At 27.9% G+C, this 25,902-nt stretch overlaps 1 protein-coding gene across 1 annotated transcript; it reads left to right on the plus strand.

The window, feature by feature from the left end:
* The first annotated feature begins 59 nt into the window (after positions 1-59).
* On the plus strand, positions 60-25,789 carry LOC128954857 (cytoplasmic dynein 2 heavy chain 1-like). Its single transcript, XM_054300459.1, has 4 exons — positions 60-2,228; positions 16,853-18,253; positions 21,908-23,650; positions 25,577-25,789. The coding sequence occupies exons 1-4, from the start codon at positions 297-299 to the stop codon at positions 25,742-25,744; spliced, it is 5,244 nt and encodes a 1,747-aa protein (XP_054156434.1). The 5' UTR covers positions 60-296; the 3' UTR covers positions 25,745-25,789.
* Positions 25,790-25,902: the final 113 nt, after the last annotated feature.

Genomic DNA, 25,902 nt, shown 5'->3' on the forward strand with positions numbered 1-25,902 from the left:
ATTTCCTATCGGAACTAACGAAGTTCTAATGGATTAACATTTGATATTTTTTAGGACAATTCATACAAACACCGACTGTCCAGAAAGCCGTTGAGTTAGTAAAGCCGTGGATTGACGACAGCGGAGGCGGCGGCAGCACCGGTGGTGGTCACGTGCTGTTTACCGGTCGTAAAGGCTGCGGAAAGACAGCGCTGGCCGCTCATACCGTATTATCTACCGGTTCGGTAGTTACTATTAACTGYACGCCCGATACCAGTTCGACACATATTGTCAATGCATTGAAGAGCTCCTGTACGATGAGCACCAGTGGATCGTCAAGAGTGATGCGTTCGGCCACCAACAACAAGATCTGCATATTTGTCAAAAATATGGATCTATTGACTGCTGACAAATGGGCCACCAAATCGGTKGTTGCATTTCTTACTCAGCTCATCACTTACGGTGGACTGTACGACAATGTCAGTCACGACTGGATCCAGATGACCCGTTTCCAGGTGGTGGCCACCTGTGCTCACTATAGTTGTCTGGACACACGACTAGTATCGCTGATGCATGTCGTAGAGGTAGATCTACCGCCGGCCCCAGAGTTGGAGACCATTTTTATGGCCAAAATGCCGAACAACTGTCCGTACGGACAGYTGTTTGTCAARTCTTTTGGCCGAATCTGTCATTCCAGCGAATTGCAGACCTATAACGAGGAAACACCTATTGATTGGCTGCGTGTGGGCGCAGAGATCATCGATTCGCTCAATTATTATAGCGATGTCGATAACAGTGTCATGCGGTACGAGTTTGGACGTGCATTAGGCTCTCAGATGACGGTTGACCCGAACACTKGCGGCCAAAACATACTAAATTCAGCACTGACTTCAGTGTTTGGTACGGCTGCTGACAAATCGATAGTCTATGTTAGTCTCAACGGTACGGCTAAGTTGACAGCTCAAACCAGTGACCAGTTTGTTGGGCATATTAAGCGCACCGTTAGTTCGTTGGTCAACGAAACCGAGATACAGGATCCACAGTTGGCTATAATACCCGAAACGATAGCCCTGTTTGCCGAGTGTACGACGTTTCTCAAGGATGCCAATAATGATGATAAACTAGTGAAAGGACTGGTATTGTTGGGCAGCAGCGGTTCAGGTAGAAAATTGGCCGTTCGGGCCATTAGTCACGCCTTTGGCTACGACACAGTCTGGTGGCCTAAACAGGCATACAATGAGAAGCAATTATCCTCCGAATTGACAACACTGTTGACCGGTGGTAGTGGCAGCGCCAGCGATGAAGACAGAGGTACTGGCGATAGAAAAGTGTTGATAATTGTCGACGAAATTCACCTGAAGCTGACCACACATCTCAGAGACAGTATATATCGTATGCTCAGCGAAAGTAACAGTAGATCCATTGTTCGGGTAGTACTTGTTCTCAACAAATACAACGCCATTGCCGAACAAATGTGGGGCCGTGTGTGTCACATACATACCTGTCCCATGTGGTCCAGTGGTTCGCTCGTACAGTTTCCGCAACTGTTGATACCGGATATTGTCGGCAACAACAACAACACCGGCGGTGGTGACCAGGAATTGGCCAAAAAGTTTTATACTATTTACAATTTATTTGCTAAACAATTGGTTGCCGAAAAACAGGAGTCACGTAAATACATGGCATTCCTGCGGATTGTCGAACAGATCTATGTCGATAAGTCGGTTGAAATTGAAAAACGTAGGGAACATTTGCGGACAGGTGTGGCCAAACTGGAAGATGCCAGCACTGAGGTAGAGAAGCTAAGARCGGAGGCTACCGAACAACGGGAACTGTTGGCYGTTAAGCGACAGGAAGCCGACGATGCGTTGAATTTGATTACCAATTCAATGCATGGGGCGGAGGATCAGAAAGTCGAATTGGAAGAGATCAGGGAACGGACGGAACGGGAGACCCAGAAGCTACAGGTGCGCAAAGTAGAAATCGATGCCGAGCTCAGGCAAATCGAACCGGTCCTACAGCAGGCCAAACAAGCCGTCGGAGCCATACGTAGTGAATCGTTATCGGAAATCCGGTCGCTGCGGGCGCCGCCCGAAGTTATACGCGATATACTTGAAGGTGTACTCCGTTTGATGGGTGTTAACGACACTTCATGGGTGTCGATGAAGTCGTTTCTGTCGCGTCGCGGCGTTAAAGACGAAATCATGAACTTCGAGAGCCGTAAGATTACGCCCGATATGCGTGTAAAGGTAAGGAAAGGGATGAGAGCTTTTATAGTGCACCTGTTTTTGCATACCTGTTCCCAAAAAATACACCCCATATTATGCATACTATTTTCATAGAAAAGAGTTGTTTTTCACTTTCAAACAAAAAAACTGATGACCTGTTGTTGTTGTATAGATATAGTACTATAAGTTATATACAGTATATTATAATATTATGTTATGTAATATCAATTCATGACAGTTATCGACTGCACGCGATATATCAGTGCACTCATGTGCACAGGTAGACATGATATGGTGTGTATGTGTATAGTATGTGTCTATATATATATACTGTATATAATTTATATATGTATATATGAGGTAGGGGTTGTTGGCCATGGATTTGTATAATACAAATTGTATTATTCAATCATTTATAAATAATGTTAGGTTATTTGCATTGTATTATTAGTATTATTATTATTATTATTATTTAATTTTTTTTAAATGACTTAATAAGATTTACTGTATATATACAGTTCAACAAATAAATTATAAACAGTTTTCAATAGTTATTTTCAACAACAAGAAAAAAAAACAAAATTGTAATCACAAACTAAAGCAATAATAACTCCATTGTTTTGAGATAATTGACTTCAAATTTTTTTAAAGTTTTCAATTATACATACAGTAAATGACATCAAAATAATTACAGCTAATATTTATTTTATTTATTTTTTGTTTTTTTTTTGTAATTAACTTATAAATATTAGATTTTAATTGAGTCCGAAAAGCATTTTTTTTAATTATAATATTTTAATTTGAATAATAATAATAACATTTATAGTTATTATATATTTAGTTTTATTTATATTTATTTATTTTTTTATATTTAAATATAATTAATTTTATAATTAGACACAACTATTTTATATAATCATTAATTTTATTAGATTATAACTGTATTAATACTGTATAGAAATATATTGTAGTATATTTAACATTTAGATTAATTATCTAACTGTCTGTGAATTTTTATTTTGTTTATTTAGTTTACATAACTTTATGCCTCAATAGATATTAATAATAGTAATAAAAAAAATTATGTCATCTATAATATGCTTATTGTCTTAAAATTTTTGTTTGATTGAAATACCAGTAAAAACAGTTGTTTTTTCCAGACAACAACAAATATATTTAAAATATTTTAAGAAAAATTTTCATTAAAAACAGTTTAACAGTAATACCTATATTTTCTCAGATAAATAATACAGTACTGTATTATGTCTTCAAAAATAAATAAATATCATATTATACTTATATATATTACTAAACAGACAAAATATAAAACATCAAAAATACTATAATTTTTTCTTTAAAAAAAGTCAAAATAAATATATACTGTATTTAGAAAAAAAAACTTTTTATATACAAAAATTCAATGTTAAGAAACAAAAGACTAAATACATAATAATAAAATGCTTTTTAAAAGCATATACTTTATTCACTGTATGTTTTTTATCTGTAAAAATAAATAAATAACTTAAAAAAACTTGATTTTTATCCCTCAAAAAAATAACTAACAAAAACAACAAAATAAAGTATAGTTTATTTCAAAAAAAGAGAGAAAAAATACCGAAAAGAATTTTTTTTGTTTCAAAAGTAAATCTTTTTTTTTGTTGAAACAAAAAAATTTAAATACGAATACAGTATATGTTATTTGATTTTTTTAAAAAGTTATTTTTAACGAAAATCTTTTAACACAGACACACACACACACACACAAAATGAGTCTAATTTTCTTATGGATAAACATTTTTCTCAACAAAAAAATAAATAAATTCAAAATAAAAGGTATATAAACTATTATAAAGATCTTCAATATTGTATATTATACTGTAGTATAGTATAGTATATTGTCTATATAAGTGGATATACCCTTTTTATACTAAAGGCGCTCATGATATATGTATAGCTGTGATAGATAGGGCTGTCCGTCACTTTCAATCTCTCTCTCTCTCTCTCTCTCTCTCTCTCTCTCTCTCTCTCCCTCTCTCTCTGTTTCTCGTGAGTTGAAAGCTCAGGTAGTTTATTGCCTTTATGCCATCACCACCACTAAAGCTATCCTTTTTTTTCTCTCTCTCTCTCTCTCTCTCTCTCTCTCTCTCTCTCTCTCTCTCTCTCTGGTTACTGATAGCCATCACCACCACTTATGGATATGGATAAGTATTTATTTTTTTTCTAATTCAACACAAAATAAATGCATTTTTTCCGTGAAAAATCTGGTGAACAAAAATATTTTTTGCTAATTAATTAAATTGGATTTTTTTCACCGAAAATATATATTCACAAACTTTTTTTTCTCTCTCTTTCTCTATCTTTATCTTCATAGGTGTGTGTGTGTGTGTGTGTGTGTGTGTGTRTGTGTGTGTATGTGTGTAGTATAGTATATGTCGGCATAACTATACTGATGTATTAATTTTAAACAGTATTATATATATATGTTTGAAGCAAAAAATTTTTGCTATCAGACAAAAATAAACTAATTTGTTATACCGTATACACACCACATATATTAAATAATGTCTAACAGTTAGTGTCGTCAATAGATAATACTGTATAGTAAGCGTATGATAAGCTAATATCGTATCAATATTTTAATTTTATTTTATTTATAAAAAAAAATAAAATAGTTTTTTTAAAAATACAGTATATACAGTACTATTTTATTTACTATAAATATTTACAGTATAATCTCCTAATTAGGAAATTAAAATTAGTCTCAGTTATCTTATTTATATAAATACTATATATAAATATATATTGTATAATATTAAATGGATAAGAGACAATCCCAAAATATTTTTTATTTAAATTTATTTATTATTAAGTGTTTTTTATAGTTTACTTATAATTTTTATTATCAATTTTTATTAAGTGCTCCAATAAATTTTCCCATTTGTGAATTTTTTGTTGTTGATAATTTGATTTTATCATAGATAGCAAATACAGTATCTATTAATATTTAGCTTTTTTGGACACTAACAAAATATTAAATATATATATATATATACATTATAATAATTAACATATCATATTTTTGTAAAAAAAAGAGGATAGATAGATAATATATTGTTTATTAAATCAAAATTTGTATTTTTTAAATTTTATTTTTATTGCTTAGTTTTTATTAAATGTTTAATGAAGCAAATATAGCAAATTGAAATTATTATTACTTTTTTTTAATACTAATAATAACAATTCAATTTTTGATTATTATTTAGACATASCGTATATTATTAATACACTRTAATATATATATATATATATATTATTTTATAAATAACAAAACAATATTTTTGATAGATATATAGCAATAGCAATAATAATAATAATAATAAAATTTATATACAGTATATATAGGTTATATAAGATGTTTATTAAATCACGATTTCAATTATACCGTCTCTTTTTTTAATTTTAATGATTGCAATTTTTGATTATTATTATTATTATTATTATTAWTAATAAAATACAGTATATATATATAAATATAGACAATGTGTTTGTAACAATTAATTTATGCGGAAAATTATTGTGTGCCACACAATACATTACTAATACACTAATACATTATACAATACGGTATATAAAAATATATTTTTGTTAACATTTTCATTTAGGGTCCCATATATTATGTATAATAATAATAATAATAATAATAATAATAATAATAATATATGTAAATATGTTTGTATGTACAGAATATAAAAAAAATAWTATTATTATTTTGTTTGTATTGTTATTTTGTTGTTATTTTTTCATATATATATATATAGAATAACAGTACAATACCTGGCCATACCTGTATATACGCTATATATATATATATATATACATCTATGTTGTGTAATATTTTCTTTTTATTATTATTACAGTATTATTAATAATATTTTTCTTTATATTAAGTCATAACAATTAATTATGGCTTTTTAATKATCGCACACACACTCATAATAAAAAATTTCAAATAATTTTAATGTACAAACTATATACAAGATATAAAAGCGTGTATTTAATACACATAAAAATATTTTATACTGTATATATATATACAGTATGTTAACGTGTATTTGCATAATTCATTATTAACACACAATAAAACACAATTATAATATGTTAGACCTTTAGAAAAAAAAAATAATAATAAATTAATATAAAATACCATTTAGTTTTTTTAAATACTGTATATATGGTACAGTATATCAACTATATAAAGGCCGGGTTGTAACTATTAATAGGTATATCCTGTATATGCCGGGCGAATAAAGGGGTCTCTCTCTCTCTCTCTTTCCCGGGTCTGACCTATTGTGTTGAAAACTATTTTTTTTATTTTAAATTTATTACTATACCGTATATACCGTATAGTATATTATTAATACAATTCGTGTGCACTTTATTTTTATATATATATAYCATATAAAAAAATTTATATAAACATAAAGCCTTTATTTCAAATTGAGATGAGAGAGAGAGAGAGAGAGAGAGAGAGAGAGAGAGAGTGAGAGAGAGAGAGAGAGAGAGAGAGAGAGAACGGTTGTATTGTTATGAAACAAAATTGTATGGAGAAGTCAATTAGGGCTTTCCCATAGGTTTATCCATAAATGTATGTATGTGTGAATTGAGACAAATAATATATGTTTTTATTATAGTTGTTTTATATAAGTGACTTCTCTCTCTCTCTCTCTCTCTCTCTCTCTCACACACACACACACACACACACACACACACATTGATCCGGAAATGCACACAGAGTTTAAGGGACAATGCAATGGCAATGAATAATAATAATAATAATAGTAATAAATACAATACAGTATTAAATAAAATTTAAAAATACTAAAAATACAAATAATAATAATAACACAATAGTATAATAATGTATTAGTATTGTAATGGACAAAAAAATAAAATTGTTTCACACAAAACAATAATTAGCGACATAATAGTGCCGACATTTAAGCGACAATGATATCAATTTTGTGATATACAATACTTGGAGTGTGTGTATGTATTAGCTAACTGTCCCGTTAATGAGTCAAACTCAACGGTGCAATCAATATTGATTTATTTTGTTAGATTAAAAAAATAACAAACAAACAAATTAGGGATAATTACGAGCACAGGTAGATAACTATACAGTAATGTTGTATTTTACAGGTACATTACACTTGTTGAGTAATATACTGTATATTACTGTATGCATGTATATATATATATAAATACAGTAATATACTGTATATTATCTATAAATATCTTTTTATACCCTTATATATTATATATATATATATATATATATATWTWTTCAGTGCAATAAGAAAATATTTCGCTACTAATGATATAATAAACATTTTTATTGCCTAATATGATGCACTCATATACAGTATATACTGTATATTATCATATCATATAATATAGTTTTTTTTATAATCATTAACCGCACCGTTTGTTTGCTATTTAGTTAGTACTGTATGTGTGGAATAATAATAATAATAATGGTTTGTAATTTCATTTTTTGTAAATATTTCGCAAATAATTTTTTTTTATAATAAATATTTTGTTTTTCATACATATATAACTAACTAATTTWATATATATGATATATTTTTCGTGAAATATTTTTATAWCATATTATATATGTATATATCACACATACATACATATGGGGTGAGGAGGGTATAGAACTTTATGGTGGCATTGGGGGCGGACAGGGACTGCACATACATTTTCTGTGTATGTATGTGTGTGGGGGAATGGTATGTCATGGGGTATCGCCTAAATCATGACTGACGAAAAAAAATAATTTTTTTTATTCAGTCAAACTTTCCTCAACAACAACAACAACAAAATGATGAAAAATATTTGTGCCTTATTTTTATATCTAAATTTATATATACGGTATTATTATATTTTTTTGTGTTAATATACATAACAATATAAAGATATATACATTGTAATAAACGGTCACTACTACTACTACTACTACTATCATATATTAATACATTTTAAGAGCACCGGTATATTTTTGTTTAGTATATGTCTGACTGTTATGTATGGCGTGAATTGAATCACAAGTTTTTTTTGTATTTAGTATTTTTGTATTTTATTCAATTGGTTACACACAATAAGTTATCTTTATATATATATAYAGTATACTGACTGTACTGTATGTAAATGAAAATTTATATAACTTATTGTAAAATGCATTGAAATAATTTTAACATAAATATATGTAAGTCATTCACTTGCACAGTGGGGTAGTTTCCAGGCCCAGGGAGGGGGTCATCGACTCGCTATGAATACTAATAAGGAAGTCATATACCATATAATCGCATTAAACTTATATTTCATTATTATTATGTATCTATGATAGAGCACCGAGATGATTTTCATATTATTAAAATTATTATTATTAAAGATCAATAATAATTTAACATAAATTATAGACACAATTTTTTTAAGTTTAATACATCATTGACTCTATTAATATATATATATATATATACTGTATATCGTAAACACATATATTATGCAATAATAATAATGTGAAATATTAACTTAAATAACTGTTGTTATTATTATTATTATTATTATACTTGTCTGTACTTTTTTTTGATGGGTACAGACCTCCCGACAAACAAAATAAAATAAATAAATTTATTGATAAAAAAAATAATCAAAGTTTTAGACAACATTTTACTAGAGTTCACAGTTATTTAGTTTGTGTGTAAAGTTTTTTATTTTTTTTTAAAAAACATTAATAACTATAAATATTTTCACACTATTTGTTGTGTTATTTTTCCCAATCATTTGATGATATTTTTTTTGGGGGGGGGGGAGACTATTATCGGACTGTTGTTATTGTTTTTTTTTTGTTTGAGCTAACCGGCCCTTTAATATTTTTAAAAATAAACTTACACATCTATATAATACATTAAAACATACCAATTATTATTTTGACATTTTTGTTGTTTATATAATTATATAATTTATTATTTAGATCYCAATGTCATGCAAATTATAATAAGTTTGGGACATAACAACAACAACAACAACACAAATATAAATATATTAATTTATTATGAAAATCGCTATATTTACAGCTAAATTATCATTAAATTATAATATTATTATTTTTTTGGAAATATTTTCTACTACAGTATAAAGTTTTTTTTACAAAATTTTTATTTTGTTTTTTTTTAAATAATAAGTTTTATTTATTTTTCCATAATTTCTGATTAGTTTGGCAACCAAAAAATGTGATATTTAAAAATGTACTTTAAATTTATATATATATATATGTAATTGCTATATTAGCTATAATATAATATTAAATTATAATAAACTGTTTAGTGTTTAGTTCAAAATACAAGTAAATTATATCTAATCCTATGTTTTATATGAAATTATAATTTTATTTTTTTCATAAGATTCTGATTATTGTATGTCTGTCTCAAAACTTTTTTGTTGTTGTAGTCATCACTAAATTAATACAAGTATATACGGTATATATATATATATATATATATATATATATATATAAKATACAGTATGATTATCATAAATTATAATGGCATGTATGACCATATGTGTGTGTGTGTGTGTGTGTGTGTAATTTTTTAAAAATTTATTAAAGAAAAATATTAGATATATTATAATATCATATTTTAATATAATCTTCTAACATATAATTTTTCAAAAACATATATATATATATATATATATAACAAAAACAGCGGCAATCAACAAGAAAAATTAAATTATAATTTTTGTTACCCAAAAAAATAATATTAAATATACACAAAAAAAAACTTTCAAAAAAATTGTTTAGACAAATTATCATTATTATTATTATTATTAAATTGGAGTATAATTTGCCACAAAATTGATTATCTTTAAATTTTTGATGACATGTATACTTAGGAAAACTAAACTAAATTACATAACATCAGTGATTGGGGAGAAAACATTTTATATATATATATATTATAACACAGTATATAAAATAATTTTATTATTAACTTATTATTATAAAATATATACATTTATGTAGTGTCCGATATCAAATAAATCAGTCTCAAAAATTAATATATCATACCATAGGCTACTGTTTAAAAAAAAGTGATGGCATATTTGAAAACTATACCCAGTGTTGTATATTAAGTCATATATATATATATATATATATATATATATATATATATATATATATATATATATATATATATATATATATATATATATATATATATATATATATATATAGCTTATCAATATTCAACATAACCTTCCCTGAAAAGGTATATATAAATTTATATACTGTAGTATAGAGGAGTCGGTAATCTCTTTGCAAGTGTCKGTAAGATTGTGTATGTGTATTGAAATTTATTTTATTTTAATGTTTAGTTAATAAACATTTTAAATACTTAATAATATTGTAGTACTATTACTATCTTTATATATATACTGTAAATATATGGAAATAAAATCACTATCGCATGTGTGTGTGTTTATGTATGTATATATGTATTGAACTACAATTATGTGGCTATTAGTGGCAAAATTGACTCCGAAAATAACAGACTAATGTGTTGAATAAGAAATAACTTTATTTTATTTTTATTATTATTTAATTTTCTAACTTAAGTAAAGAAAAAAAATAAATTTCTGTACTCTAATATATATAATAGTTTTGTATGAAAGAAATCAATGAACTCTCTCTCTCTCTCTCTCTCTCTCTCTCTCTCTCTCTCTCTCTCTCTCTCTCTCTCTCTCTCTCTCTCTCTCTCTCTTTCTCTCTAATTTGCTTCATAAACACTGTGTATGTGTATATGCCGTACAAAAGGTGGGAATGGGATGTTATATAAGTTTTTTAAATAGAGTTACACATTATGTATATTATATACTGTATATATACAGTATATCTTATTTTTAAATATAAAGGTTATATTCACCCGAAAATAACATATTTATCTAATGATTGGAAATTGATTTCTCAAACTCAAGTAAGAAAAAAAACTTGACTTTCAATTAGAGGGTAGAGATGTATATATTAGATATACAGTACAAAACAAAATTATTTACTTAAATAAATGAAAAAACATGCATTAAGAGAGAGAGAGAGAGAGAGAGAGAGAGAGAGAGACATTTGTAATCAATACACACACAAAATATATTTAATTTGTTTTCTATAGTTAAAAGCAATTTTTTATACAATGTATACATACTATTGGAATTAAATTGAAAACATGTAATATTTGTTTTGTGTGTTTTGTTGTTGTTGTTAAAAAAATAAACTTTTATATTTTATTTATATAAATTTTTCAAGTTGATTGAACAAACCATTAATGATTATGAAAATATATATTATATAATATATAGCAAATACAGTACTGTATTCACATTGTAAACAATTTTCAATTTACCACTTAATAGGGTTTTCAGAGTAGTATACACTGTATATAAAATAAGATAATTAAAGTATAAGAAATGATTTCAAACAAACAAAAAACAATAGACAAAAATTAGTTTATTATATACAGGTTTGAATGTGTGTGTGTGTGTGTGTGTGTGTGTGTGTGTGTGTGTGTGTGTGTGTGTGTGTGTGTGTGTGTGTGTGTGTGTGTGTGTGTTACTTAACAACATATAAGTTATTGTATGAAATAATTTATATATATAATATAAATTTTATATTATGAAATATAATACATTTTAAATACAATAATAACCAGTTATACTGTAATAATAATAGTAATAAAGTATAGACCAGATTTTGATGTTTGATATTAATTAATGATTTTATAATTATAAAAGCAAAAATAATTGCAGTCGTTGTTGTTGTTATTATTTAGTATTTAATCCTATTTTAGACGTTAATTCATCCAAAATATTTGTTATATCAGTAATATATAAAATATAACCGGTTTTTCAGATTACACACACATATATATATATATTTATTTATATATATTGTATATATATAAACAACTATCTAATCTATATATCTTTAAATTTTCTATGAAAAAATAAACTTTCATTTTTAAAATCTTATCATATATGTTAAAGATTATATATATATATATATACTATAATATTATACAATATATCATATTGCTATTAGTATATAAGCCATTAGTTTATATTTCAATAAGTTTTCAACCATTTTATTTTAAAAGTTAATTATTTTTTATTACACTCATCGGCTCTCTCTCTCTCTCTCTCTCTCTCTCTCTCTCTCTCTCTCTCTCTCTCTGTTTAACACTCATGAAGATTGTCTTATAAATGATAATTATTTTTTAAAAATAAATTTCATATAATAACCGATTAGAAAGTGGAGACAACATTAGCGCCAATGACTTTGAATGACAGGCAAATAATTAACATTTTTAAATAGCAAACACACACTTACATACACACACACACACACACACACACACACCATAAAAATCATGCCCTTAACTAAATGCCAAAATTATAATCATATATATAATACTGTAGTAGTGATAGTATTTGAGAAAAAATTACTTAAACAACAACAAAATCTAATTAATTTGATGACCATATAAATTGTTGTATACTATATATTATTATATATACAGTACTTAATAATAATAATCAATTTCTTTTTTTTAAAAAACTAAAAATGTTTTAACAATTTTTTTCGTTACAATTAGAGGCACTACTGATTGACAAATATATATACACTTTATTTTAAATACTTTATATAATATTATATTAAATGCAATTTGTTTTATTATAACACTCATTATATTGATTAGTTTATACATTATATAAAGTATTTAGCAATAACATGGTTTAAAATAATAAGATATCTTTAATTAACTTTATTTTTTATCGGTGTTATCAATTTAATTAACATTTATTAGTATTATCATTATTTTTTATTGATCATAAAAAAAATAAATCTAAATACAGTTTATCTTATTAAAATATAACAAAACAATAATTATAGGGAGATTTAAACTAATTGATCAATTTATTTAACTAGGAATTTATTTTTTCTCTTTATAAAAATTAAATATATTTTTTCAAAAAAAATTAGTATTTATATATTTATATACATACAGTACTTTCTAATTACAATTTACTATTATTATTATTATTATTGAATATATAAATGTCATAGACCTCTTTTTTGCTTAAATCACAATTTATTATGTATTTTTCAAAATAAAATAAAAATTATCCAGCTATTTATTATAATTAAATGTTTTTTTTGCAATATCCTAGCAATGCTAAGATAAAAATAATAGTAATAATAATGACAATAATAATAATTTAAGATAAATAACATACTATATATTATACTAATATTACTGTATGTATATATTTAATATATATACTGTACAATATGTATATATCATATGAAATGAAATAAAAATAAATGAAATAATTTTTATATAAATTTAAATGATATATTAATTATTTCATACAGACTCGTGAAAATTATATACATTTATGCAAAACATTTTCAGATATTAAATTAAATATATATTTATATTATTTAAATAATTTTTTGAATGTGTGTGTGTCCCAACACACACACACATATACATATAATATATATATATATACATTGATGCATACATACAATTGCTTGTGGGCATCAAACAACATAACATTGAAATTCAATCCTTCATTCAAATAGTAAAATTAATTTTTAAACATTACATAGCATTTTATTATAAAAAAAATAAATGGTTTCACTTTTTAAAACTTATTTTTTTATAAAACATCTTAAATACTATGTATGTGTGTATATATATAGTATATATTTATATACTGATATACTGTAAACATATATATATATATATATATAAGTTATATCTAAGATAAATATCTTAAAAGTAATTTCTGGCACTCTATTCACTCCTTTTAATTTGAAAGCATTTTTTATTTTATTTTTTGTACAGAAAATAAAAAATTTCATTTGTGTTGTTACACACACACACACACACACACACACACACACACACACACACACACACACATTACTTTACTTTACTTTACTGTATAGTCAAATATATACAGTATATACGCTTTGAATACATAATAATATTATATAAATTTATTTTACTGATAATTATATATAAGAGAGARAGAGAGAGAGAGAGAGAGAGAGAGAGAGAGAGAGAGAGARAGAGAGAGAGAGAGAGTAAATAATTTTATTTATATTATTATACTTTTATTTTTTTTTATTTAAGAAAACCCATAAAAACTATGCAATTATTGTCAGTGATATAAATCTTTATAATCACTTTGGGATTTGTATAATTAAATTTATTGACTTAAACTATTGATTATATAAAAGATATATATATATATATATATATATGTGAAAAAATGTTTGCTTATTTTTCAACATTCAACCAACAACAACAACAACAAAACAAATATCTAATAATTAAGTTTTACATTAAACAAAATTATATATTAACACAACAACAACATATAAAAATGAATGAACCCTTTTTATAGTTTGAAATATTGCTATAATTTTTTGTGATAATTATTTATTTGGTTGTTTTAAATGGCATTTCATATTAAATAACAAATATTTTAAGCGATTAATATCTAAACAACATTTAAAAAAAATAATAACTGAAAGTGTATACAACACAAACATAAAACAAATATTTCCCAATATATCATCATATCATTTAATTTTTGATGTATATCTATATTATAATTAATATTAATAACAATTATTAAAAATAAAATAAAAATAATAATTGATAGAAATTTATCACACTAAATTAAAAATAAAAATAAATAAAAACTAAATATCATTTTTAAATATATTGATATTTAAGTTATATATATATCAAAGTATTTAAAAACTTTTAATTAAGATTTATTATAGATATATCTAACTTATATATATATATATAATGAAAAACATAAAATATATTGCCATTTAGAAAGATACTTATAAATATTTTTCAAAAAAATAATGATTAAATAATTGCCACATATTTGAGTATTAAACTAATGGGATATAAATCATAGATTTTTGTTTGTTTTATTTGTTTGTTAATTTTATTATATATATATATATCAGGGTTAAGTAAGGGGGGGGGGGGGGGGGGGGGGGGTAAGGCCAAAATACCCCCCCCTAAGATCGAGAAATTGGGATTTTACCCCCCCCAGACTTTTTGACCAAATTGAAAAAATTGTCGCTTAAAAACGAGGAGAAATGACCCCCCCCCCTAAAATTTTTTTGAAATTTATAAAAATTTTAATTTTAGTTGATACTATTTTAGTAAGTGTTTTTATGTTTTTAATATTTATAAAAATCTAATTATTGATTAAAAATAGTTAAAATAACGTTAAAAGTCTTCAAAAAATAACATTATTTTAATTAAAATAAACTAAAAAATTAAAAATTACCTATTTGTTGAAAAGAGTAATCATATTACAATTTAAATATAAGTTTAAGAAGTTAATAAAACAATAAATACTTATGTTTTTATTAATAATTTTTAAATTTTAAATAAAAAATTTAAAAATATTTTCAATTTTGTACTTAATATAATTAAACTTTAACGAAATTTGAGTTAAATAAGTAGTATTCAGTCAGTATTTGTATAAAAATAAAAATATATAACAAACTATAAACATTAAGTATTGTTTAAAAAATTAATTATGTTAAAAGTTAAAAATTATTAAAATACTAAAAATAACTCATAGTGTATCATTAATGCTTTTATCAACTATTTTTAAATCTTAAATACATTATTTTATTTTTTTTGTTAAAATTTAAGTTTTTATTAATTTAAAAAAATTTTTTAAAAAATATTTATTTTTTATTAAAATTTAAATTTTTGTTAATTTTTAAGTTTTTTAAGTTTTTTTTTATATTTTTGGAAATTTTACCTATTTTCCCGGGAATTTATACGGGAACTTGTGGGAATTTTATTGAATTTACATGGGAATATTCGGGAACTTAAGGAATTTTTAGGGAATTTTCTCTAGACCCCCCCCTTGATTTTGGATTTTTGAAAAAATTGCCGTTTAAAAATGCAATAAAAATCTTACCCCACCCAATACCCCCCCCCCCCCCCAAGATTTTTTGAGAATTTTGTAAATTTTACCCCGGTCTACCCCCCTAAAATCCAAAACCTTGCTTAACCCTGATATATATATATATATATATATATACATCTATAGCTATATGTACTATAGCTATAATATGTATATAAATTATAATAAATAATTATAATTAATGTATAGTAATTAATTGAATACCGTATCTATAATGTCAATCATATCAAAACGATATTATATATAGTTATATATATATATATATATATATATATATAGATATAATTACATCAAATTATGGTTTCCATATGACATATTATAATAATTATATATTCAATATTAAATTTTATATACATTTAGATTTAAGTTTAAAATTAATTACACTTAATACTAATATTGATTATATCAAAAACCAAAATATTAGTAATAAAATAGTAATTAATTAAAAAATTTAATAAACTTTTGATTTTACGCAATAATAATAATAATTTTAAATACATTTTTAATGTTTATCTCTTAATTTTTTTTGGGGTAACATATAGGTCGAGACACTACTCCATAATCATAGCGACAGTTTCGAGCCATCGGCAGCCAAACGGGCGTCGGTAGCGGCGGCACCGCTGGCCGAATGGGTCAAAGCTAACGTATCGTTTAGCCGAGTCCTACACAAGATTAGGCCACTGGAAGATGAACAGAATCGGCTGGAATCTGGCCTACGGTCGGCTCAGACCCGAATGAAATCGTTAAGCAATCAACTGGAAGGAGTCGAGACAGAGGTCGGCGCTCTACGCAATCGACTCAATCAGGTGACCATAGAGGCGGCACAGATAGAAGTTGGTCTCAAACAGACCAATCAAACACTGACTCAGAGTGAACGTCTCATTGATGGCCTGAGCGGTGAGTTTACCCGTTGGAAGCAACAGCTGCGGGACATTGACGACAGTGTCCGAGCTCTACCCGAACAGGCGCTCATTGCCGGCGCATATATCATATTCTGTAGCGGCGAGCCGTCGCGCGAACGCCGACGCCAATTGTTGACCTCCCTGTGCTCGGCAATCGGTATACCAGAGTTTGATTTGTTAGCCTTTCTCGACTGTCCAGCCGAAGATGATGTGTTCGTACGGGTCGGGTCGCCAGCACACGTCACACCGTTCATATACGATCCTTCTCGTAAGGCATTGGCCACCAGTTTTGATGGCCACGGCAGCAACTATGAAGTTACGGATATGCGCAGTCGGGATTGGGTTAAAGTACTTGAGCTGAGTCTACGGTTTGGCCGAACACTGGTTATCAACGATTTTCAGCGCATAGAGTATCCGCTGCTACCGGTGCTCAGGCATGAGGTCTATGGCAGCGCTGAGACCAGAAACTGGATATTTATTGGCGACAAACGAGTCGACTATAATCGTAATTTTCGACTATATCTTATCGGTCAAGATATCAGCACCGGTACGGCAATGGAACCTTTGTTTAATTTGGTTAATCTGTCGCCCAGTAGTAGCGGTATGTCGTCGGCACTGTTAAGTTTGGTCATACAGTGTCGACGGCCGGAACTGGAGGTCAAGAAGCTGGAGATCGAGAAAGAAAAACTCCGATTGGAAGCAGAACTACGGGATTTGGAGTCGAAATTGTTGGCCAAACTAATGGAGTCGACGGGAAACATACTGAACAATACGGAACTGATTGCCAGTCTACAGGAACTGAAACAGTCGGCCCTGCAAGTGGAACAATCGCTCCGGGAGTCAGCCCGTGTGGCCGATGACCTACACCGCGAACGGGCCGAATACGATGTGTTGGCACAGTTTGCATCGCAAGTCTATTTTCTGGTCAGAGAGTTGGTAACATTGAACCCGATGTATAGGTTCGGCGTCGTCGAGTATGAGACTATATTTCAGGAGTCGTTGCTCAACCACAAAGAGTTAGGACCGAATCAATTGCTTCAGGTATGTGCCGGTGCTGTCATAAGTGTATGTTTAATGTGTGTGTGTGTGTGTCGGCTTTTTCAACCCCTCCAGTCCCATATAAACCACTGGTTACCCACAATAGATGGGTTGGGTATATGGGGTTAGGCATTGTGTGTGTGTGTGTGTGTGTGCTGTTAGAGTTAGTCATCGCACCTCATAATTATTGAAAACCGTATAATAATTTTTTTATTATTATTATTGTTGTTGTTTTGTTATTATTGTTCATTCATTTATAAATATTATATAATTTGAATATTTTATTTCATTTTTAAAAAAAAAATTTTCCCTAAATAATTCATGAATTAATTTAAACATTCATTAGCTGTAAAAATATATTTGTGAAAAATGCATTTAAAACAATTTGCAACTAAAATACTGTATTATTATAATAATTATTATTATACAGTATATGATATGAGAGTAAACCACAATATATTTATTATTTTATTATTTTTTCTTCATTTATTTATAAGTTTAATAGTGTTTTGTTTATTATTAATAAATTGTTGATTTAATAATACATTTAAAATTTATTTATTATCTAATGTGTTGTATATATATATAAATACTTAAAAAGTTTAAATACTGTGTTTTTACACAATGCTCTCTCTCTCTCTCTCTCTCTCTCTCTCAAACATATTAAAATTATAATAATAATTAATAAATATTAAATTTAAAATAATTTAAATAATAACAAATAAAAAATGTTACGCTTGCATAAATTTATCTCATTTAATAAAAAAAAACTTTTGAAACCAACATTATAATTAATAMTAATAATAAAAATATTATTAAGAGCAAAAAAATTACATTATATTTGTAAGAAAAATTATATATTATTGATTTAATAAAATTAATACAATAATAATATTGAATTATTAAATTGCAACCAACAGTGTTAACAAGGTTATATTAAATAATAATATTTGTTTTATATTATAAAAATTAGTTAATATAGTCATGCACTGGTAGTTTATTTTATAATAATGATGTACTAAAAATACTAATATTATAAAAAATAGTGTAAATGTATAAATTCAATATAACTTTACTAAATGTATATTACTTTTATTGATAAAAAAATACACTGTATATTCATTATAGAAATTAAGTGCAAATTTTATAATATAAAAACAATTTTTTTCAATAATTTTTTCGTTGTTGATAAAAAACATTATATTGTGTGGTATAAAAACAAATTGATGTTAATATTAATATTTTAAATATTATAATATCTTACAGCAATATGCATATTTGCCATACAGTATTAAATCATATAGATATTATAGATAATATATTATAGTAAATAATTGTAATTTTATGATCATCAAAAAAAATGTTAGTCAATGTGCGACCAATAATCCCAAATAGTATCAGCATTTCAGGCAAAATGGATGAACACCAGATTGTTCCCGATATTGTTGATACCTATCCATCACATGTCATCCAGGTATAAAATTAGTAGCCCCTACCTACCCACCCCCAACAACATGTAGAGTAGATTAATCTGATAACCGACAAACAAACATAAAATCAATTGTTTATTAAAAAAAATCAGATTAAATATGCCAACAATGTTTCGGTAGACATGGGCAACGAGTTGGCGCCCAAACAGGTGCGAGTGGAGCCCCGATTGGAGTGGCCAACAGAGGACGATGCCCTCTATACGCTATGTTTTGTCGATCCTGATGCTCCCACCCGATCGGCACCGAAAGACGGCCAGTTTAAACACTGGCTGGTCGTCAATATTCCCGGCTGTGACATACAATCTGGTCAAACACTGGCCGCGTATATTGGTTCGGGTCCGCCGCGCGGATCGGGTCTTCATCGATACGTGTTTCTTGTCTATCGGCAGTCGACACGCCTTGATCCTGACGATCGGTTTGCCGACAGTCGCGATCTGACTGGTCGACCAAAATTTAAGGTCAAGGAGTTTGCCAATCGGTACAATTTGGGCGATCCCGTTGCCGGCAATTTTTATCAGGCCAAATGGGACAGTTATGTGCCCCGCCTGTACGCTCAGTTTGCTATGGGTATGGTCCGTAAACGGTGTGTCATATTGTGATTTAAAAAAAAAATCATTAATCAATAATAAAAAATTATGTTTTAAATGTGTGTGTGATTTATGGTATATTGTATTTACAAACAACAACAACAAAAATTATGATAAATTAATATTATTATTATTTTGTATATAAGTTACAAATAACTGTATTTTATAATAATTATTATAAAATATTTTTTTAAGGGATTTTATTTTTTTGTAAATATTTTTTTTATTTAAATAGTCTTAAGTATGTTAAATACTTAGATAATATATAATTAATTTTGGGATTAACCTAAATATTAAAACAATTTTTGTTTGTTTATTGTAAATTGTCATTGATTTGCAAAAATTAATTATTTTTAGAAAAAATTATTTTAATCTATTTATCAGATATATTTATATTATAATAATTATTATTTTATAAATTTAAAAACACTTTTCTTTAATTAACTTTTAAATTTTATTTAATTAAAAAAATCGTTATCATTTAGAAAAGTGTAATTTTTACGACTTTCAAGGTTTCAACAGTTTTTCCTCAAAATAAAAAATAAATATTTGTTTGTTTTGTTTTAATATAAAAATAATAATAAAATTCCTTTTTCTTTGAGTGATAATAAAAACTGATAAAAAAAATTTACTTCAAAGAAAACTTTATTTTGTTGTTGATGTATTATAATATATTATACCCTATATTAAAATGACTCACTAGTGTTAATGAGTTTTTTTGACAGTAATTATACATTATTTTCATTATTATTATTATACATATATTGTCTTAACACTAAATATTATTTTTTAAAATTTTTCTTTAAGTTTCAAAATAAATTAAACAACATATTCTATATTATAACTTACATATATTAAAAAAACTTAATGTACTGTATATTATGTAATACACATTGTGTTTGATTATACACTATAAAAAAATTATTATATATTTTGTTCTCCTATTAATACTATAATAGACAACTATTTTTTGACAACTTGTATAATATTACAAAACATACATATAATACTACAATAATAATAATAGCTCTGGGAATCTGTTAAATCATAATTTTCTCAACACTTTAAGACAACAATTTTTTTCGTTTAGCAATATTTTTTTGTTGTTGAAATGCATTTTTAATGTTTTTTATACTTATATAATATGGTATATATATATATTGAGAGAGAGAGAGAGAGAGAGAGAGAGAGAGAGAGAGAGAGATGAGATTTGGTGTAAAGTTGTAAAAGCCATTCATTGCCATCAATAGACTTGTCTTATATTAAACTATTAATACAGTATATACTGTAATATGTTTTAAATGCTATTTTATATATATATATAATCAAAATTTTATGCAAAATTGCCATTAAATTAGACATTAATTACCAGTCATTTTATATAAAAAGCGTTTTTGGCATTTATTATTATTATATTATATATTATATAATTTATAGACACATATCATATATACTTTATATATATAAAAAATATATCATACCATACTCTATAATATAGTCTATATACTCCATTCATTAACTAACTGTCCTTAAACTGCCACAACCGCCTCTCTCTCTCTATCTTCCTGTCTATTAAATAGGATGTCTATAATTATGTAAGCCGTGGGCTCTTCCCTGAAGACAAAATCATATTTGAAAGGTTTGTCCGCAAGAGATGCACCAAAGAGTCGCAAACACTGCACTCGGACGCCGACAATATGAATGTCCGACAATTTGTTCGGCACGTATACGGCGCCGACAAACGGGTGGCCCTAATCATGACTACGCCAGGCAGCGATCCGACCGGCGAAGTGGCACAGGTAGCCGCTGAACTCGGTATCCGTAATCCGACAATTATGTCGATGGCTTCGGACGTTATTGGCAGAGCTGAACGTGCCGTCACCAGTGGTGGTACCGGTGCCGGCAACGATGACAGTATTGAATTATTGTGTCTAACAAACTTACATCTAGTCATAGGGTGGCTCCCGGTACTAACCCATTTGCTAATGAGTGACACTCATAGTAATAGTAATAATAATAGGACTATACACGGGTCGACTGCTCCGAAAACTACTACTACTACCTCTACAACTACTGGGAAGTCATCGAAATTATTTGTCATATTATGCACCGAACGGTGCGATGAGTTTCCTATTTCTTTATTGGAAATGTCCGTCAAGTTTGCCTATGAGTCGGCACCGGGACTGCAGCATCAGTTGAAACGTTTGACAATGGATTCCGGTGCCACCAAATCGATACCTGAGTTACAAATACTAAGCTATTTGCATGCCATATGCTGCGAGCGCCGGCACTTTGTACCCCAGGGCTGGACCAAACCCTATGAGTTCGGGTTTGCCGATTTCCGGTCGGCCAGTAATGTCATACAGACTGTTATTGAGGCAAAGGATCGTCGACTGCGTATGGATTTTATTCGCGGACTACTGGGAACTGTTATTTACGGCGGAAAATTAGATACCAGTGTGGATGACGGTATACTACAAGCACTGATCAACAGATGGTTTACACCGAATCGCAATAGTCGTGATGTGATGGATCCGAGCGATGAGATATCGGTGCTGGGATTGGCCCGTAATGTCAATAAACTTCGACAAACGGCACAGGAGTTCAGGTTGACAAAAGGTTTGCATGTACTCGAAAAGGCTACCGATGCCGACAAAAGTGAAGCCGAGTTCGAAAAATTGCGGTCACTAGCGGGTCAGTTAGCCACATATCGGGATAGACAATCCCGTAGGCCAAGCATTCAGAATACGGGCAAAAATGTTGCGCCAATTGACGTCTATATCGGTGTTGAGTGTAGTCAATCGCAACAACTGATCCGTCAGATCGACAACGACATCAATGACACAGATAGCCAGCGCCGGCGCCAAACCATTGGCAATCAATTGGTCAACAACGAAACACCCGACACGTGGCTCGATTTTTGGCCAAACGGACCGCTAAGTGCCGACACGTTTATCAAATGTACGGCATCTATGTGCAAAGAGATTGTTAAGCTCCGGGAGATCGCTGATAGTGGGATGGCATCATCATCATCGACGCGGGACATGGAGTTTAATTTGGCGCATTTGTTTTATCCCAATTCACTGGTCAATGCACTTAAACAACAGGCATCCAGACGTCTAAAAACAAGTGTGGATCAGCTCCGACTCTACAGTGCTTGGGGTCGACACACTCTGAGCACTGGCAGTCTAACGATGCGCTGTTCGCTGGCCGGTATTGTCATTGAAGGTGCCGTGTTTGATGGCCAACAACTACAGGACTGCCAGACAGACAGTCCGCTACAGTCGGATATGCCGGCGCTTAGCATCTATTTCCTGTCAAAGGTATGGCCATTCTAGTCAATGCACTGATAGATAACAAACCCTAACTGCACACAAACAGACATTACATACACTACACCTACTATTCATTAGCGATGTCTATGCAATAATTGAGAAACACATATGGATGCTATGGTAGGTCTTTAATCTCAATGGGATATCAATCTCAATAGAAAATAATGCCTTTTTTAACTGATATCATATAGTATTGTAGTATATAGTGTACACTGAACTCTCTAGTCGTGGGCCATACCTATCGATGAAGTAATAGATTTTATTGTTGATGAACATACCTTTTAGCGGGTGTACACTATTTAAGAGGGGGGTCTATATATTAAATATATATATATATACATAAATAGCGATAGTTATACAATGTATATAATTTTGTTAGTGTTTTTTTTGACAGAAAACTAAATCAATAAAAATTGTTTACAATAGGAATTACACTTAATTTTTGTTATATAAAACTTTTTTTTAGGGCTGTTATGCCACACATATATTACTAGACATAAACCTACAGTTCAAACAGTAATAATAATAATAGTAAAACATTTATATTATTAAATAAAAAGTTCAGCACAAAAAAAAATGTTATTACCTGTGGTTTTTTTAGGGAAACAATAATACAGATATAAAAAAAACTAAATAAATTTAAAGCACAGATAATATCTGTTGTCTCTGTCTGTATAAACTATTTATTTAAAAAAATAAATAAAAAATAAAGTGCTTTACATATACACACACACCTGAGGGACAAACTGTATGTATGTTTGTACTGTACCTATACCTGTAAAACAACCGACAAAATGACAAATAATAATAATAATAATAATAAAGATATGACAACTTTTGTCAAAACAATATTATGCCTGTTGTCTGACAATTTGTGTGGACTTAATAAATAATAATAACAACAATAATAATAATAATACTTTACTATAACAATGATAATGAATTGGAGAAAATTCATTGAAAAATAAATGGGATTTTTTAAGCTGAAGAGAGAGAGAGAGAGAGAGAGAGAGAGAGAGATCTACTTTTTACTCAACTCTACTCTCTTATATATATTCATTATATCTATATTTCGCATGAATAAGACATTGACATTATCAGGGTTTGCCATCAAAACTGGAGAAATGTGTGGCCCATTATCAAGGCTTTCCTTGAATATATATATAAATTATATATATATATATATATATATGATATAAAAACAAATTCATGTCTAATGTATGCAATATTTTTTTATAGTTTTTTCTGTGTTTAGTTCATAGACTTAATATTGTAATTGTTGTTGAAATAAGAAATACAGACAAATAATTGACTCGTTTTTTTTAAAAAAATAAATAAAAATATATAATAAATAGAAATTACATATGAAATGATTATTAGCTATATTTTTGTGTTTGTGTTTTTTTTTAATTTTTTTTAACACTTACTGTCAAATACCAGTATAAATTTACATAAATAACTATAAAATAAATAAAATAAATAATTTACCAATTATTTCAAGTGTTTTTTTCAACAGTAAATTTTTTTATTTAAAAAATTAGCAATAATTTCATTATATATATATATATATATACAGTACTAACACCTTGATTACTACTACCTACTACTACTACTACCCAACCCGAGACATCAGTTTAGATACCAGTGCACTGGTATTATCTAAATATAAAATCATAATTACATTACAATACACACACACAGACACACACACACACACACATACACACACACACACACACACACACACACACACACACACATACATACAGTCCATCAAAAAAATCTCATAACTATTAAGTTTTTATCTCATTTTCAATTGTATGACACAATATTATCTTACAATTTATATTTATTATTATTATTATATACTGAAAGTTTTATTGTTATATTTACTACACGCGACTCAAACATTAGGACAGTGCCGAGCCGTACGACAGGTCGCAAGTCATACGATTACCATTGTATGGCAATTCACGTCGCGAGACAATTGTCGAGCACCTGGACGTACCCATTGAAAGGGGAACTGATCAACATTGGACAGAGTGTGCCGTTTCGCTAGTCATTAAATACAACGTCGCTTAGTCGGAGAAACTAATAAAATAAAAAGGAAATGCCTAATGAAGCTGACATACCTGTGCTATCAATTTTTTTTATTGTTTGATAGCAACTCCTTAAACTGTAATTAGTCGTCAAAATAAAATGTTATGTAATTTTTTATGTATTATTATTTTGTTGCATTA

This window comes from Oppia nitens, unplaced genomic scaffold, assembly GCF_028296485.1.
Source record: "Oppia nitens isolate AA-2021 unplaced genomic scaffold, nextdenovo-longstitch-racon4-pilon3 scaffold29_pilon_pilon_pilon, whole genome shotgun sequence".
In the NCBI taxonomy this organism is placed as follows: domain Eukaryota; kingdom Metazoa; phylum Arthropoda; class Arachnida; order Sarcoptiformes; family Oppiidae; genus Oppia; species Oppia nitens.